Source organism: Lepidochelys kempii, chromosome 21 (assembly GCF_965140285.1).
Source record: "Lepidochelys kempii isolate rLepKem1 chromosome 21, rLepKem1.hap1, whole genome shotgun sequence".
Lineage (NCBI taxonomy): Eukaryota > Metazoa > Chordata > Testudines > Cheloniidae > Lepidochelys > Lepidochelys kempii.
Genome location: NC_136400.1, coordinates 16,725,831 through 16,740,035, shown reverse-complemented (window position 1 = coordinate 16,740,035; position 14,205 = coordinate 16,725,831). Strand labels below are relative to the sequence as shown.

The 14,205-nt window shown below is 62.1% G+C and overlaps 1 protein-coding gene across 1 annotated transcript in view; it reads right to left on the bottom strand.

Annotated features, from left to right (window-relative positions):
• The window catches only part of CELSR2 (cadherin EGF LAG seven-pass G-type receptor 2), a 76,618-nt gene that overhangs the window by 40,596 nt on the left and 21,817 nt on the right, over positions 1-14,205 (bottom strand). The window contains exons 2-3 of the mRNA XM_073320470.2: positions 13,299-13,943; positions 6,182-6,404 (exon numbers count right to left, since the gene is read on the bottom strand). Of these exons, the coding sequence (XP_073176571.2) occupies positions 6,182-6,404; positions 13,299-13,943 (868 nt within the window). The remainder of the gene's footprint in view (positions 1-6,181; positions 6,405-13,298; positions 13,944-14,205) is intronic.

The following is a 14,205-nucleotide window of genomic DNA, read 5'->3' as shown; positions in this document are numbered from 1 at the left end:
ACAGGCTGCTCACAGAAAGGCGACTACCCCAGAGTCCTGACTGGCTTCATGGGGAGCAGTTCCAGAGCATCGCCCAGGGACTCCATGACAGGGGGGTATGGCTGTATGGGGGTACAAGGAGGGGTATGGTTGGATGGGGATATGGAGGACGGCATGGCTGGACGGGCGTACAGAGGGAGGGGTATGGATGGATGGAGGTACGGGGGGTATGGCTGGATGGGGGTACAAGAGGGGTAAGGCTGGATGGGGGTACAGAGGGGTTATGGCTGGATGGAGATATGGGGGGTATGGCTGGACTGGGGTACAGGGGGGTATGGCTGGATGGGGGTACAAGGGGGGTATGGCTGGATGGAGGTACAGAGGGGTTATGGCTGGATGGGGGTATGGAGGGGTATGGCTGGAGGGGGGCACAAGGGGGGATATGGCTGGACAGGGGTATGGAGGGGGGTGTAGCTGGAGACCAAAGTTAGGCTGCTAGTGAAGAGGTTAAAGTCCAGGACTCCCTGGGAGCAGTCTCTGAGATGCCAGGGAGACAGGCAGAGCTGCAGGGTCTCAATGCGGGGATGAACAGACGGTGTAGTGGGGGGGGGGTATAACTGGGGCAGGAGGGGCCAATACAGGAAGGATGGGCTCTGCCTAAACCACAATGGACCCAGGCTGCTGGCATGTCAAATTCAAAGGTCATAGAGGAGTTTTTAAACTAGGGGCTGGGGGAAGCTGACAGGTGTGGAGGAGCTCGTGGTTCAGACAGAGACGTCCCTTAGGGGAGGATCTGTTAGTGGGGATTCTCTGTGTCCTACTAAGGAGGAGAGGACAGAAGTTGATACCTAGTGAGGTGGTGGAATCTCCTTCCTTAGAGGTTTTTAAGGTCAGGCTTGACAAAGCCCTGGCTGGGATGATTTAGTTGGGGATTGGCCCTGCTTTGAGCAGGGGGTTGGACTCGATACCTCCTGAGGTCCCTTCCAACCCTGATATTCTACGATTCTGTGAACGTACAGTTAGGAGCTGAAGAGAAACAGATGAAAAGAGCCCCAGACAACTAAACAGGGACACATTTTATAAGTGCTTGTGTACAAATGCCCAAAGTCTGAATACTAAGATGGGTGAACTGGAGAGCCTGGTATTAAATGAGGAGGCTGATAAAACAGGCATCCCAGAAACTTGGTGGACCGATGATAATCAATGGCACACGGTAATACCAGGGTACAAAATATCCAGGACTGACCGAGCGGGTCGTGCTGGTGGGGGACTGGCACCGTATGGGAAAGCAAGCAGAGTCCAATAGAGTAAAAACCTGGAACGAATCAATCTGTGCCGCAGGATCTCCAGTAGGTAGAAAGGTCAATGCTTGGCCAATAAAAGTAGGGGAACTTGCTCCTGACGCCCTGAGCAGGATGGTGACGGTGACTGTGATATGCTCTAGGAGCTCAGAGAGGTTATACAATAGGAAACTCAACAATAATGGAGGATTTCCCTATCAATGGAAGAGGAAACTGAGGCACAGGAAGTGACTTGGGCAAGAGCACAAAGGGAGTCAGCAACAGAACCCAAGAGTCCCGTCTGCCCCCCTCATGCCTACTTTTAACTATGACACCCCACTCCTCACCTCACCCAGAGCCAGGAGTAGAACCCAGGAGCCCCAGTCACCCATATCCTGCTCTAACCATTAGATCAGACATCTGCACAAGGCACCGCTGACCTCCAGCCCCAAGGAGCTGTTCCAGCTTCCACAGGGTGTGCTGGAAATTCAGGGGTTGGTTGGGGGGCGGGGCAGGTCTTGCCTTCTATGACGAGATAACTGGCTCTGTGGATAAGGGGAAAGCAGTGGACGTGTTGTTCCTGGACTTTGGCAAAGCTTTTGACACGGTCTCCCACAGTATTCTTGTCAGCAAGTTAAAGAAGTACGGGCTGGATGAATGCACTATAAGGCGGATAGAAAGCTGGCTAGATTGTTGGGCTCAACGGGTAGTGATCAATGGCTCCATGTCTAGTTGGCAGCCGGGATCAAGTGGAGTGCCCCGAGGGTCGGTCCTGGATCCGGTTTTGTTCAATATCTTCATAAATTATCTGGAGGATGGCATGGATTGCACCCTCAGCAAGTTTGCAGATGACACTAAACTGGGAAGAGAGGTAGATACGCTGGAGGGTAGGGATAAGATACAGAGGGCCCTAGACAAATTAGAGGATTGGGCCAAAAGAAATCTGATGAGGTTCAACAAGGACAAGTGCAGAGTCCTGCACTTAGGATGGAAGAATCCCATGCACCGCTACAGACTAGGGACCGAATGGCTCGGGAGCAGTTCTGCAGAAAAGGACCTAGGGGTGACAATGGACGAGAAGCTGGATTTGAGTCAACAGTGTGCCCTTGTGGCCAAGAAGGCTAACAGCATTTTGGGCTGGGGGCGCTGAGGGGTGGGGGCACTGGGGGCTGTCAGGTGCTGGGGACTGGGGGCACTGAGGGGTGCTGAGGGCTGGGGTGCTGAGGGATGGGATGCTGGGGGTACTGGGGGCACTGAGGAGGTCTGGGGACTGGGGGCTGAGAAGTGCTGAAAGCTGGAGGGTACTGGGGGGCGCTGGGCACGCTGAAGACTGGGGGGCACTGGGGCTGAGGGGCACTGAGGACTGTTGAGGGCTGGGGGTATTGAAGGGGGCTGGGGCTGGGGGGCACTAGGAGGTGCTGGGGGCACTGAGGCTTACTTGGGGATACTGGGAGGTGCTCCCTGACCACTCTGGAAGAGAATGTCACTCTGCAAATGGGGCTCTCCCCCCGGCAGGCAGTGCTGCCCCGGTGCAGCACTAGGGGGTGCTGTTATACAGGGCGCAGGCAGGGGCTCAGCAGGGAGCTCGTAGCCAAATTCCAGACCAAGTCCATCAGCGTCAGCCAAAGCTCCTGCCCGCTCCAGATGTGCCTGTGGGTGCCTGTTCACAACGGCTGCTCGGTTCCACCCCAGAGGTGGCTGCATTTAGACCCTGGCGGCTGAGATGGGAGAAGGGTCTGACACGGGTGCTGTGGGGCCCAGCTACAAATGTTATTACAGGTGCTGGGGCAACACCTCGCAGCCAAGCTCAGGGCCCTGCACTGCACAGAGCGTGAACCAGACCATGCCCTGAACATCTTACACCCTGACTAGATGCAGGCTAGCAGGGGAAACTGAGGCATGGCGAGGGGAAGTGACTGGCCAAGGTCACTCAGCAGGGCAGTGGGGTGTCCTGAGTCCCAGGGCTCTGCCATTGCCCCCGCCTCCCCGTGCATCCAGCACCACATGCCCATTGGCCCAGCCCCTCACCCGCCTCCTGGCGCGCCTCTGCTCTGTAGGGCCTGACCCCATGTCCAGCAATGGGCAGGTACCTGCCGGCCCCTCCTAGCAGGGATTTTCTGTCCCTTGGCCACCCTAATGCTGACTGTAGCACCCCCAGCCAGGACAGCAGTGCATAGGGTGCCCCCCATATGCACAGCCCAGCAATTTGCCAGGCTGTGGGGTTGCTGGAGGGGGCCATCCCCTTGGCACTCCTGAACAACAGGCCTAGCCCCAGCCCCCCATGCCAGCTGCGATTCATTACCCGCTGTCAGCGCGTAGCAGCCCCCCATGGGGTGATGGCCCAGCCCCGGCAACGGCTCCACCACGGGACAAAGGGCCCTGGCTGCCCTGCCTGTGGCTGTGGCTGGCTAGGCCTTTGTTCTGGGCTGACAATGGCTAGCACTGGCAGGATTATGGGGAGGGGAGCCAGGCCCATTGATGAGGGTTGTGATCTCATCGCTCCTTGGGATAATCCCTCCCATCCCCAAACCCTGCCCGTCCTGCTCTGCCTTAGCTGGGGGGAGAGTGGGGCAGGGCAGGGCCAGGCGGTGAGGCCAGAGGCAGAGGGAAGCAGCTGTTCCAGCCCCATCCCCAGCCATGGGGGATCCTCTGGGGGCCCAGGCCTGGGTGAGGGCTGCTGGCGAGCTCGCAGAAAGGCACCTGGGGGCAGACACCCCACCCCACTGGCAGCCAGCCCCCCACCACATCCAGCCAGACAGGCCCTGGAGTGAGTGGAGGGGGCTCCGGGGTCGGGGAGGGCCAATGGAGGAAGACCCCCGGGTGTCCTGCTGGAAAACAATGGGCCCTTCTGGAGCAGCGGAGGGGAGGGGAGAGCCCTGGGCTTTGGAACAAAGATGCCATTTTGTGTCCACCTGCCAGACCCCGATCCCCAGGGGATCTGCTGTGGCAGGGGCTGGGGCAAGGCTGGCACCCCCCAAATAAGAGCTGCCATCGCGGGTCAGCCCAATGGTCCATCATGCCCAGTAGCCTGGAGCAGAGGCAAATGATCCCAAGTTGGGACTCTCCTTCCAGAGTAAGTGGCAGTACCAAGGACAGCCCTCCGGGGAGGGGCCCCCATTATGGAGGAGCCAGGGAACAGCAGCGGGGGTTCGAGGATGAGAGGTACGGAGAGCGGGGCTGTGATGAGCGGGAGACCTGCAGGTGAATTGCTGCCTGGCATGAAAGTAGTGGGACTCGTGCGACACCTAGACAGCCCGGCAGGCCGTGCTGGGGAGGAGCCGGTGGTCGTGGTACCTGTAGGTGCCAGTGACAAAGGGAAAGGCAGGAGAGATGTCCTGGAGGCTGCTAGGGAAGAGGTTACAGTCCAGGACTCCCTGGGAGCAGTCTCTGAAATGCTTCAGTTCCACGCGCAGGGCCAGGGAGACGGGCAGAGCTGCGGGGTCTCGATGCAGGGGTGAGCCGACGGTGGAGACCAGGGGCTCTCAACCTTCCCAGGCTCAGGAGTCTGATCTGTCTTATGGACCCCACGTTACACCTCACTTCACAATGACCGGCTTACAAACCCAGACATGACAATACAAAAGTGTCACGGCCACTGGGACTGGAACAGGGATGACGTTCTCCTTTTTACCACGTCATTATAGAATAAATGGGCTGGACTCTAAATCTTGTCGTCCAGGCAGCGTGTAGGGCCCAGCGCAGGACCAGCGCCGTCTGGATGACGTTTCAGTCTGTGCTGACTTCCCCAGTGCTTTCCATGGAGCCTGCTGTCAAACGAGGCAAGTCTCCAGAGGAGTTGTTGTACCCCCAGAAGACCTTGCATACCCCGGGGGTACCCATCCCCATGGCGGGGAACCACGGGTGTAGGGTTGTGGGGTTCGGTTTATGACTGGGAAAGGAGGGACCTATACCACAAGGATGGGCTCTGCCTAAACCCCATGGACCCAGGCTGCTTTCTCTCAAGTGGAGCAGTTTTTAAAGTAAGGGCCGGGGAAGGGGCAGAGACGTCCCTTAGGGGAGGATCTGTTCTGGGGCTTCGCTCTGTCCTCCCCAGGCAGGGAGGGGAGGAGCTGGGACGGCCAGGCCTGTGGGCAGGGAGGTGCTGAGTGGGTGGCGGGGGGGTGAGTGGACTGTCCGATTCACTGACAACAAGGAGGACGAGCTGGGGACCCACCTCAGCCCCAGCTCCGCAGAACCCCTGGGCCCAGAGTCCTATTGATACGTGGGCAACGGCTTCCCACCCCGGGGCCAGCACTCAAATGAGGGCGATGTCCCCCCGGAGGAGGTGTCAGTCGCCCAGCCCCCCCAGCACTGACATGAGGGTGATGCCCCCCCAGAGGAGGTGCCAGTCATCCAGCCCCCCGGCCGGTGCCCCCCCAGCACTGACATGAGGGTGATGCCCCCCCCGGAGGAGGAGCCAGTCATCCCCCCCTGGCACTCACGGGAGGGTGATGCCCCCCCCAGAGGAGGTGCCCCCCCAGCACTGACATGAGGGTGATGCCCCCCCCGGAGGAGGAGCCAGTCATCCCCCCCTGGCACTCACGGGAGGGTGATGCCCCCCCAGAGGAGGTGCCCCCCAGCACTGACATGAGGGTGATGCCCCCCCAGAGGAGATGCCAGTCATCCAGCCCCCCGGCCGGTGCCCCCCCAGCACTGACATGAGGGTGATGCCCCCCCCGGAGGAGGTGCCCCCCAGCACTGACATGAGGGTGATGCCCCCCCAGAGGAGGTGCCCCCCAGCACTGACATGAGGGTGATGCCCCCCCGGAGGAGGTGCCAGTCATCCAGCCCCCCGGCCGGTGCCCCCCCAGCACTGACATGAGGGTGATGCCCCCCCCAGAGGAGGTGCCCCCCAGCACTGACATGAGGGTGATGCCCCCCCGGAGGAGGTGCCAGTCATCCAGCCCCCCCCTGGCACTCACGTGAGGGTGGCGGTGAAGTGGAAGCGTTGACGCAGGCCCGGGAAGGTGACGAAGGAGTGGGCGGGGAAGCTGCGGCTGCTCATCTCGCAGTAGGGCTTCTCGTAGTCCCCCGAGGGGCAGTCACACTTGAAGCCCCCGACCAGCAGGTTGGTGCAGGTGCCCCCGTTCTTGCAGACGCCCGGCATGCAGCGGCCCAGGTGGGCATTCACCTCACAGTGCTCTCCTGCAGGCAAGGGCAGCCGTCAGGGGCAGTGCCAGGGACCCCCCACCCCAGGGCACGTGCTGCTGGTCCCCGGCTGGTACTGGGAGCCACGGGCACAGCACCCTGCTGCACCCAGCCCCCAGGAGCTAATCGCCCTGCACCAGACAGCACCCCTGGCTCAAGCCCTCCCAATTCCCCAGTGCCCCAAACAGCTCCCCACTGCCACACATCTGGCACATGCCGTCACGCCCGTGCACCGCCAGCCCGGCGCACTGGGGTACCTGCCCGAGCAGGGCATGTGCTCCGGGCCCCACTCACAGCCAGGGGCTTGTCCTCGCCCAGTCTGACATGGCTCCCTGGGCTGGCAGCACTGGTATGTGGGGGTGGGGGTGTCTGCAGAAAGCCAGGGGCTCCGCTGGCCGCCTGGCAAAGGCCCTGGGGCATGAGGCCGGCCGGAGCCCGAAGGTGCAGGAGCAGGGACGTGGGTCCTGCTGACAGATCCCCAGCTGGGGTGATGCCAGGGAGCAGGCACTCGCCCCAAGGCTGCGGGCACGGGGCAGGCGCTGCGAGGCTCGCGGGAGCGAGGGCACGGCGAGTTACAAGCGGGGTGGGGAACGTGCACTTCCTGCGACGGGCAGGACACCGGGGACAGCACTTCACAGTGCAGGGGGCCCGGAAAGCTGGGCCTGGGGCAGGCCAGAGAGAACAGACTCTTGGGTGAGAGGGGAGTAAGCAGGCTGTGATGTTATTGACTTGAACTGGGACCGTATAGAACATTGTTGCAACCAAGGTCCTGTAGTGGCACCAAAGCTTGTATAAGGGGGTCAAATGAGGTGTCTCAGACAAGGTCATGGTTTGCTGCTGCTGCTGCTGCTGTCTGTATGTGGGTATCATTTTTGTAGTTGAAGTTATGAATATTGGCTCTGTACTGTCTGTATTTCAAACTTGTGCTCTGCTTCTGGGTGACACCCCAGAGAAGTTGGTGTCAGCTCTGCCTAGCCTGCTGGGTGGCCCATGAAGGACCATCAGCTATACAATGACCCATTGAGAGAAGGCAGACACACCTTGGGACTCAGCCAGGCATGCAAGGACCTGCCTATGGACAGAACTCTGAGGTGTTTCCAGGCCATGTGCTGGGCAGCTTGTCTTTGGGACACAGAAAGCAGAGACCACATGGCAAGAGACTATACAAAGCTGCTGCAGATCCTCCATCTGGTCTTCAATCCTGTGTCTGGCCTCTGGAGGGACTTTGCTACAAACTGAAGCTCTGAATAAAGGACCAAAAGACCCCCCCCCAGCTGGGGACGTTCTGCAGAGACTTGATTTGAACCTGCAGCTTATTCTGTCACTGCTGCAAGCCTAAACCAAGAACTTTGCCATCACTGTATGTCATTGATTCCATTTAACCAATTCTCGCTCTCATCTCTATCTTTTTCCTGTTATGAATAACCCTTTAGATTTTAGATTCTAAAGGATTGGCAACAGCGTGTTTTGGGGTAAGATCTGATTTGTATATTGACCTGGGTCTGGGGCGTGGTCCTTTGGGATCGAGAGAACCTTTGTTCTTTTACTGGGGTATTGGTTTTCATAACCATTTGTCCCCATAACGAGGGGCACTGGTGGTGATACTGGGAAACTGGGGTGTCTGAGGGAATTGCTTGCGTGACTTGTGGTTAACCAGTGGGGTAAAACCGAAGTCTTCTCTGTTTGGCTGGTTTGGTTTGCCTTGGTGTGCACAGAAACCCCAGCCTTGGGCTGTAACTGCCCTCCTTTTAAGCAATTTGTCCTGAATTGGCACTCTCCGTTGGGTCCCGCCAGAAGGAGCATCGTTACCCAAGCAGTGTGGCCTGGAGCACTGGCCTGCACTCAGAGGAGCTGGGTTCTGTTCTTGCCTTTGCTAGGAGACCTTAGGTGAGTCCCCCAGCTCTGTACCTCAGTTTCCCCCAAACAGGGATAAGGACCCTGACCGCCTTGTGACACATTCAGAGCTCTACAGATAGGGAAACTGAGGCCCAGAGGAGCACAGAGAGCTGGCCTGAATTTCGATTCCGGGGTCCTGTGCCAGGCCCCTCAGCCGTATGCATGGCTCTGGTTGGCAGCTCTCTTGCTGTCAAGCAGCCCCTCAGCGCACAGCAGATAAAAGAACCCGGGGAACAGAGATCTGGGAACACACAGAGATGGAAGCTCTGCCTCAGTGCCCCAAACCCGCCGCTCAGCTCCCCGCCCTGCTCCCCCTCAGTAGGAGTGGGACACTCAGCCGACCAACCACACGCTGCACGCAGCCCAGCACCCTCCCAGCCCCTTGAAAGGCAGGTGCTTTTAACCCCCTCTATCCCGCTGCCTCCTGCCGCTCAGACAGTGACCAGGCGGGTCGGTTTCTCTGCCCTGCTGTTGGGCTGCACCCCCGTAAGGGGCTGGGTACCAGCACCAGCTTCCACGGAGACTAGCAGCATCCTGGGCCCTGCTCGCCTGGCTTGGCTGTACATCTAAGGGCCCGATTCTCAGCTGGTGCAAATCGACGCAATGGGGCTGCACCAGCTTACGCCATCTTATGCCAGCAGAGAACTGGGCCCACCCTTGACGGGCCAGCAGCCTGGAACCCCGCAGAATCTGGGATGAATCACAGAAGCAACTCTGCCCATCTGCGCCTCCTACTCTGAGCAGCCAGCGTATTCCCAGCCCAGAGACCCTGCCCACGCCAGCCCTGTGCTAAGTGTGTGTCCTGCAGTCCCATGTGACGAAGCGGGACTGTTCTTAATGTTTTTTCTGAATACTGTGTGGGTGCCTCAGTTTCCCTTAGGCAGTTCTTAAGTATCCAGGGGGTGGGATAAGGGGGTGTGACTGTGGCAGAGCCCTAGAGGGCCAGTGTGATGGTGTCTGCACAGAGAATGGCCGACACCCTGTTTCCTGGCCACTGATGGCCTGGGCCCTTCCTCCTGCAAGGTGAGAGCTAAAGGGTTGGAGAACAAAGGGATCCGGTGACCTCCTGGCCCAGGGAAAGGGACAAAGCCCAGAGGAGGAGGGGCTGGAGGGAGTTTCAGTTTGGGGCTGGCTGGGGATGAGGAGTGAAGTGCAGACGGGGTTGTTCGGCTCACTGCCCCCCAAAATGGACCCAGCTGAGGGGTCCTGTTCTCTGCACCTGCAAGCTCTGTTTTAGACCATGTTCCTGTCATCTAATAAACTTCTGTTTTACTGGCTGGCTGAGAGTCCCGTCTGACTGCGGAGTTGGGGGGCAGGACCCTCTGGCTTCCCCAGGACCCCGCCTGAGCGGACTCGCTGTGGGAAGCGCACGGAGGGGCAGAGGATGCTGAATGCTCCGAGGTCAGACCCAGGAAGGTGGAAACTGGGTGAGCTGGGTGTCCTGCAGACAGGCTGCTCCCAGAGAGGAGACTCCCCCAGAGTCCTGCCTGGCTTCCTGGGGAGCAGTCCCAGAGCATCGCCCGGGGACTCCGGGACACCCTGCCCACGCCAGCCCTGCGCTAAGTGTGTGTCCTGCAGTCCCGCAGCCAAGAGACCCGCAACAACCCCGCGTGCTCACAGGCCGGCTCCCACAACACACCCCGCAACAACAAGCCCGCGTGTACACAGTCCAGATCACACAACAAGCCCATGCACGTGCCCGAAGGAGGAATAACCGCTGTGGTGACCCTTTTATCGCCAGAGCAAGGGGACGAAGCACTGAAGGGGCCCGGGTGAAATCTGCCGAGAGCTGGGGGATCAGGGCACTCCTGTGATCACAGGCCAGCGGGTGCTGCCCTTGTTTGCTGGCTCAGGGCCTTAGCCTGGGAACTGCGTGGGGCAGGGGCTGTCATGCCGTCTGTGCTGCGCCCACCCGATGGGGCCCCAACGTGCTGCTCGACACCCAGGATCAATAGCACGAATGGCCAGGGACCCGGGAGCCGGTGCCTTGGGAAGTTCTAGATTTATGGCTGTTTCTAGGGGAAGAGGCGCCAGGAATCACCAAGAAACAGATTCAACCTTTCAGCTGCCGCTAATACAAACTAACGTGCAAGGCGACGGCTTCGGCACGGCACCAGTGCCTGGGTGGCGATGCGCAGGACAGGCAGGCCGCACGCCGGGTCGAGCCGGGGCCGGGGCCGGGGCCGGGGCCGGGCCCGGGCCGGGGGGTGGGATTGGTTTCTTTGCTATGACTCTGGCTGTCGAAGACAGAGATTTTGAACAAGCAATTGCGAGACGCGCCCCAGGGCAGACTCCCCGCACAGAGCCAGGGCTGCAGCTGGGGCCACGGCCAGGCCTGTGCCACACAGAGACCGTCCCTGTGTCCGGGGCGGGCAAGGAACTGGCACGCTGGGAAGTGACCCCTGGCTTTTTATCACCGCCACTGAGAGGCACTTCGCCCTGCTGCATTCTTCCAACACGCACCCCCCCCCCCCACCACCACCCCAGCTCCTGCCTTCTAACTTCCTGCACAGGCCGGCACCTCCCAGAGGGCCCCTCGGCTTGGCCAGGGTCCCCCCCCGGCTTGCTGTCTTCGGGGTTTCCCAGCCGGGCAGCGGGAGGGGGAACCTGCCGTGTGGCTCTGAGGTTTCTTCCCCACTGACAGTAAAAGGTTTCACAGCAGGGCCCCCTGCGTGCGGCGCGCCAGGAACACTGGCCGTCGCAGGGGGCACAGGGAGCCCTTCAGAATGAGCCCCCCCAGCCTGCGCCCAGGTCTCCGCAAACACTGAGGCAGGCGTTCTGAAGTGCTCAGCACCTAGCAGCTCCCATTGGGATCCTTCTCACTGGGGGCCCAGTGGGGATTCTTCATTGCCCCAGTGTGGGAGGGGAATTCTCCATTGCCAGGGAGCTCACAGCTTTCTACAGTCCCGGGTCACACTCCCTTCAGCGCCATCACCCCGGCTACACTTGGGGAAACTGAGGCACAGAGCGGGGCTAAGAGTTAAAAAGAGAATTTGTGACACAGCCAGGGAGAGAGCTCAGGAATCCCAATCCGACACCACTCCCCTCCCACAGCTGGGAATAGAACCCAGGAGTCCTAGCTCCCAGCCCGCACTGCTGAAACCCCGAACCCCCATGTCTCTCCCAGAACTTGGGCCAGAACCCAGGAGTCCTGCCTGCAGTCATGTGTTCTAACCACTAGTCCCCGCATCCCCGTGTCCATCCCAGGTGATGTGGGGGAGCATTTACTGACACCCGACCTGCGGTGCTGGCAGCCTCCTGGGGCAGGGCTTGGGGGCAGGCAGTGCAGGGACACTGGGGGGCACCAGGCCTGGTTTACCGGGGTCCTGGGTCTGCAGTGGGTATCACAGGGGCATGCCAAGCTGTTATGCCACTGCTGGGTTTGGAGGTCACTAGCTGCCAGCGTGAACAGGGATGGGGGGTTGGCAGCTGTGCAGCACGTCTGAGGGGAGGGAGGGTCTCTGGGAGGACACAGGGTGGGTGGTGTCCCTGTGTGGGAGCAGGCCAGACACTGGGGCCAGGCTCTTCGCAGGCGCTAAGAGGGGGCAGGCCGGGGGCTCGGGCTCAGAACAAGCGGCTGCTGCGTCCTCAGGCTAGGGCTGGACAATCCCACAGGTGGGGGCAGCCTGGCCAGTGCAGGAGGCTGCCCCACTCCATGGCCTGCCCCACGGCTCACGGCACAGCCTCCAGCAGGCCTGTGCTCTGGCCCTGGCTCCAGCCCCTTGCGGTGGGGACGCTCCACTCCAGGGCTGGGGCTGGGGCAGAGACCCCACCCGGGCTATGGGCCTCAGGGACACCCCCCCGCCCCACAGAGACATGCCCAACAGACATGAGACATGGCCACTGCCCTGGGCTGGACTTGAATTAGTGCCTTGGGTGTGTGAAAGGGGCTGGGTGGAAGGCCCCCACTATGCCCCAGCCCTCCAAGCCAGCCAGCCCAGGCCCCGGGAGGTGGAGAGGGATGGCTGGAGAGGGGTGCGGAGTGGGGTACAGATGTGGCTGGCCGGACGGGGGTACGGATGGGACGGCTGGAGAGGGGGGTATGGAGGGGGGTACGGATGGGATGGCCGGACGGGGGTACGGATGGGATGGCCGGACGGGAGTATGGAGGGGGGTACGGATGCGGCTGACCGGAAGGGGTTACAGAGGGGGGTACAGATGCGGCTGGCCGGACGGGGGTATGGATGGGCTGGCCGGACGGGGGTACGGAGGGGGGTACAGATGCAGCTGGCCGGACGGGGGTGCGGATGGGCTGGCCAGACAGGGGTACAGATGCGGCTGGCCGGACAGGGGTACGGATGGGCTGGCCGGACAGGGGTACAGAGGGGGGTATGGATGCGGCTGGCCGGATGTGGGTACGGAGGGGGGTATGGATGCGGCTGGCCGGCCGGGGGTACGGATGGGCTGCCCGAAGGGGGGTACAGATGCAGCTGGCTGGCCGGGGGTACGGAGGGGGATACGGATGCAGCTGGCTGGCCGGGGGTACAGAGGGGGGTACGGATGCAGCTGGCTGGCCGGGGGTACAGAGGGGGGTACGGATGCGGCTGGCTGGCCGGGGGTACGGAGGGGGGTACGGATGCAGCTGGCCGGCCGGGGGTACAGAGGGGGATACAGATGCGGCTGGCCGGCCGGGGGTACGGATGCGGCTGGCCAGCCGGGGGTACGGAGGGGGGTACGGATGCGGCTGGCCAGCCGGGGGTACGGAGGGGGGTACGGATGCGGCTGGCCAGCCGGGGGTACGGAGGGGGGTACGGATGCGGCTGGCCAGCCGGGGGTACGGAGGGGGGTACGGATGCGGCTGGCCAGCCGGGGGTACGGAGGGGGGTACGGATGCGGCTGGCCGGCCGGGGGTACGGAGGGGGGTACGGATGCGGCTGGCCGGCCGGGGGTACGGAGGGGGATACAGATGCGGCTGGCCGGCCGGGGCACGGCCGGGGCCGGAGAGACGGACAGAGGCGCGTGTGGGGACAGACAGAGGAGCCCCCCCCCGCTCACCGGTGAAGCCGGCGTGGCAGCGGCAGGTGTAGCCGCCCTCCCGGCTGTGGCAGCGGCCGTTGCGGCCGCAGGGGCCGGAGGGGCACAGGTCGATCTCGCTCTCGCAGTAGTGGCCGGTGAAGCCGGCGGGGCAGCGGCACCGCAGGCCGCCGACGGGGCGGATGGGCCGGAAGAGGACGGTGGCGGAGGCCAGGAAGGGCGCGGAGCTGTCGAAGCGCAGGACGGAGACGCAGCGCATGTAGTTCTCGCAGGGCTCCCGCAGGCAGACGTTGTCGTCGAAGGGCAGCACCCGCTGCTCGGAGACGGCGGCCAGCAGCGTGCGGTTGAGGTAGAGCCGCTCCTGCAGGTCCTGGGAGGGGACGTAGCGGCCCCCGCGGGCCCCGCCCGGCAGCAGCACCGACAGGCTGACGTTGAGGATGCGGGCGGCCGGCACGTCCGTGTCGTTCTGGATGTTGAAGAGCACCACGCGGTGACGGGGGGCCGCGAGCACGGCCGCCACCCCCTGCAGGAAGAGCGCCAGCAGCGGGGAGAGGAACCGCTCCTGGGACATGTTCTCCAGGCGCAGCGTGATGCTGTTGGTCAGCGTCTCGTCCGTGATGACGGTCACCCGCAGGGTGCAGTGGGCCGCCACGCTGTGCAGGCCGTCTGCGAGAGAGGAGGGCACGGCGTGAACGGCGCCCGCGGGGCTGGGGCTCCCCCTGCCTCGGGGACAGGCTTCCACAGCTCCTGAGTCTCCCAGAAAGGCCCCAGGGCCGGGCTGCGGGGCGGGAGTGAGGGGCACCGGCAGAGCTGGGGAGGGAGCCCAAAGCCTCGTTCTTCTGGGAGCTGCTCCTGACACCCCCGCATGAGCCCCTCTCCCCCGCATGTCCCGGAGCCCCCGGCTGTCGCCTGCCACTGGCTTCCCTGG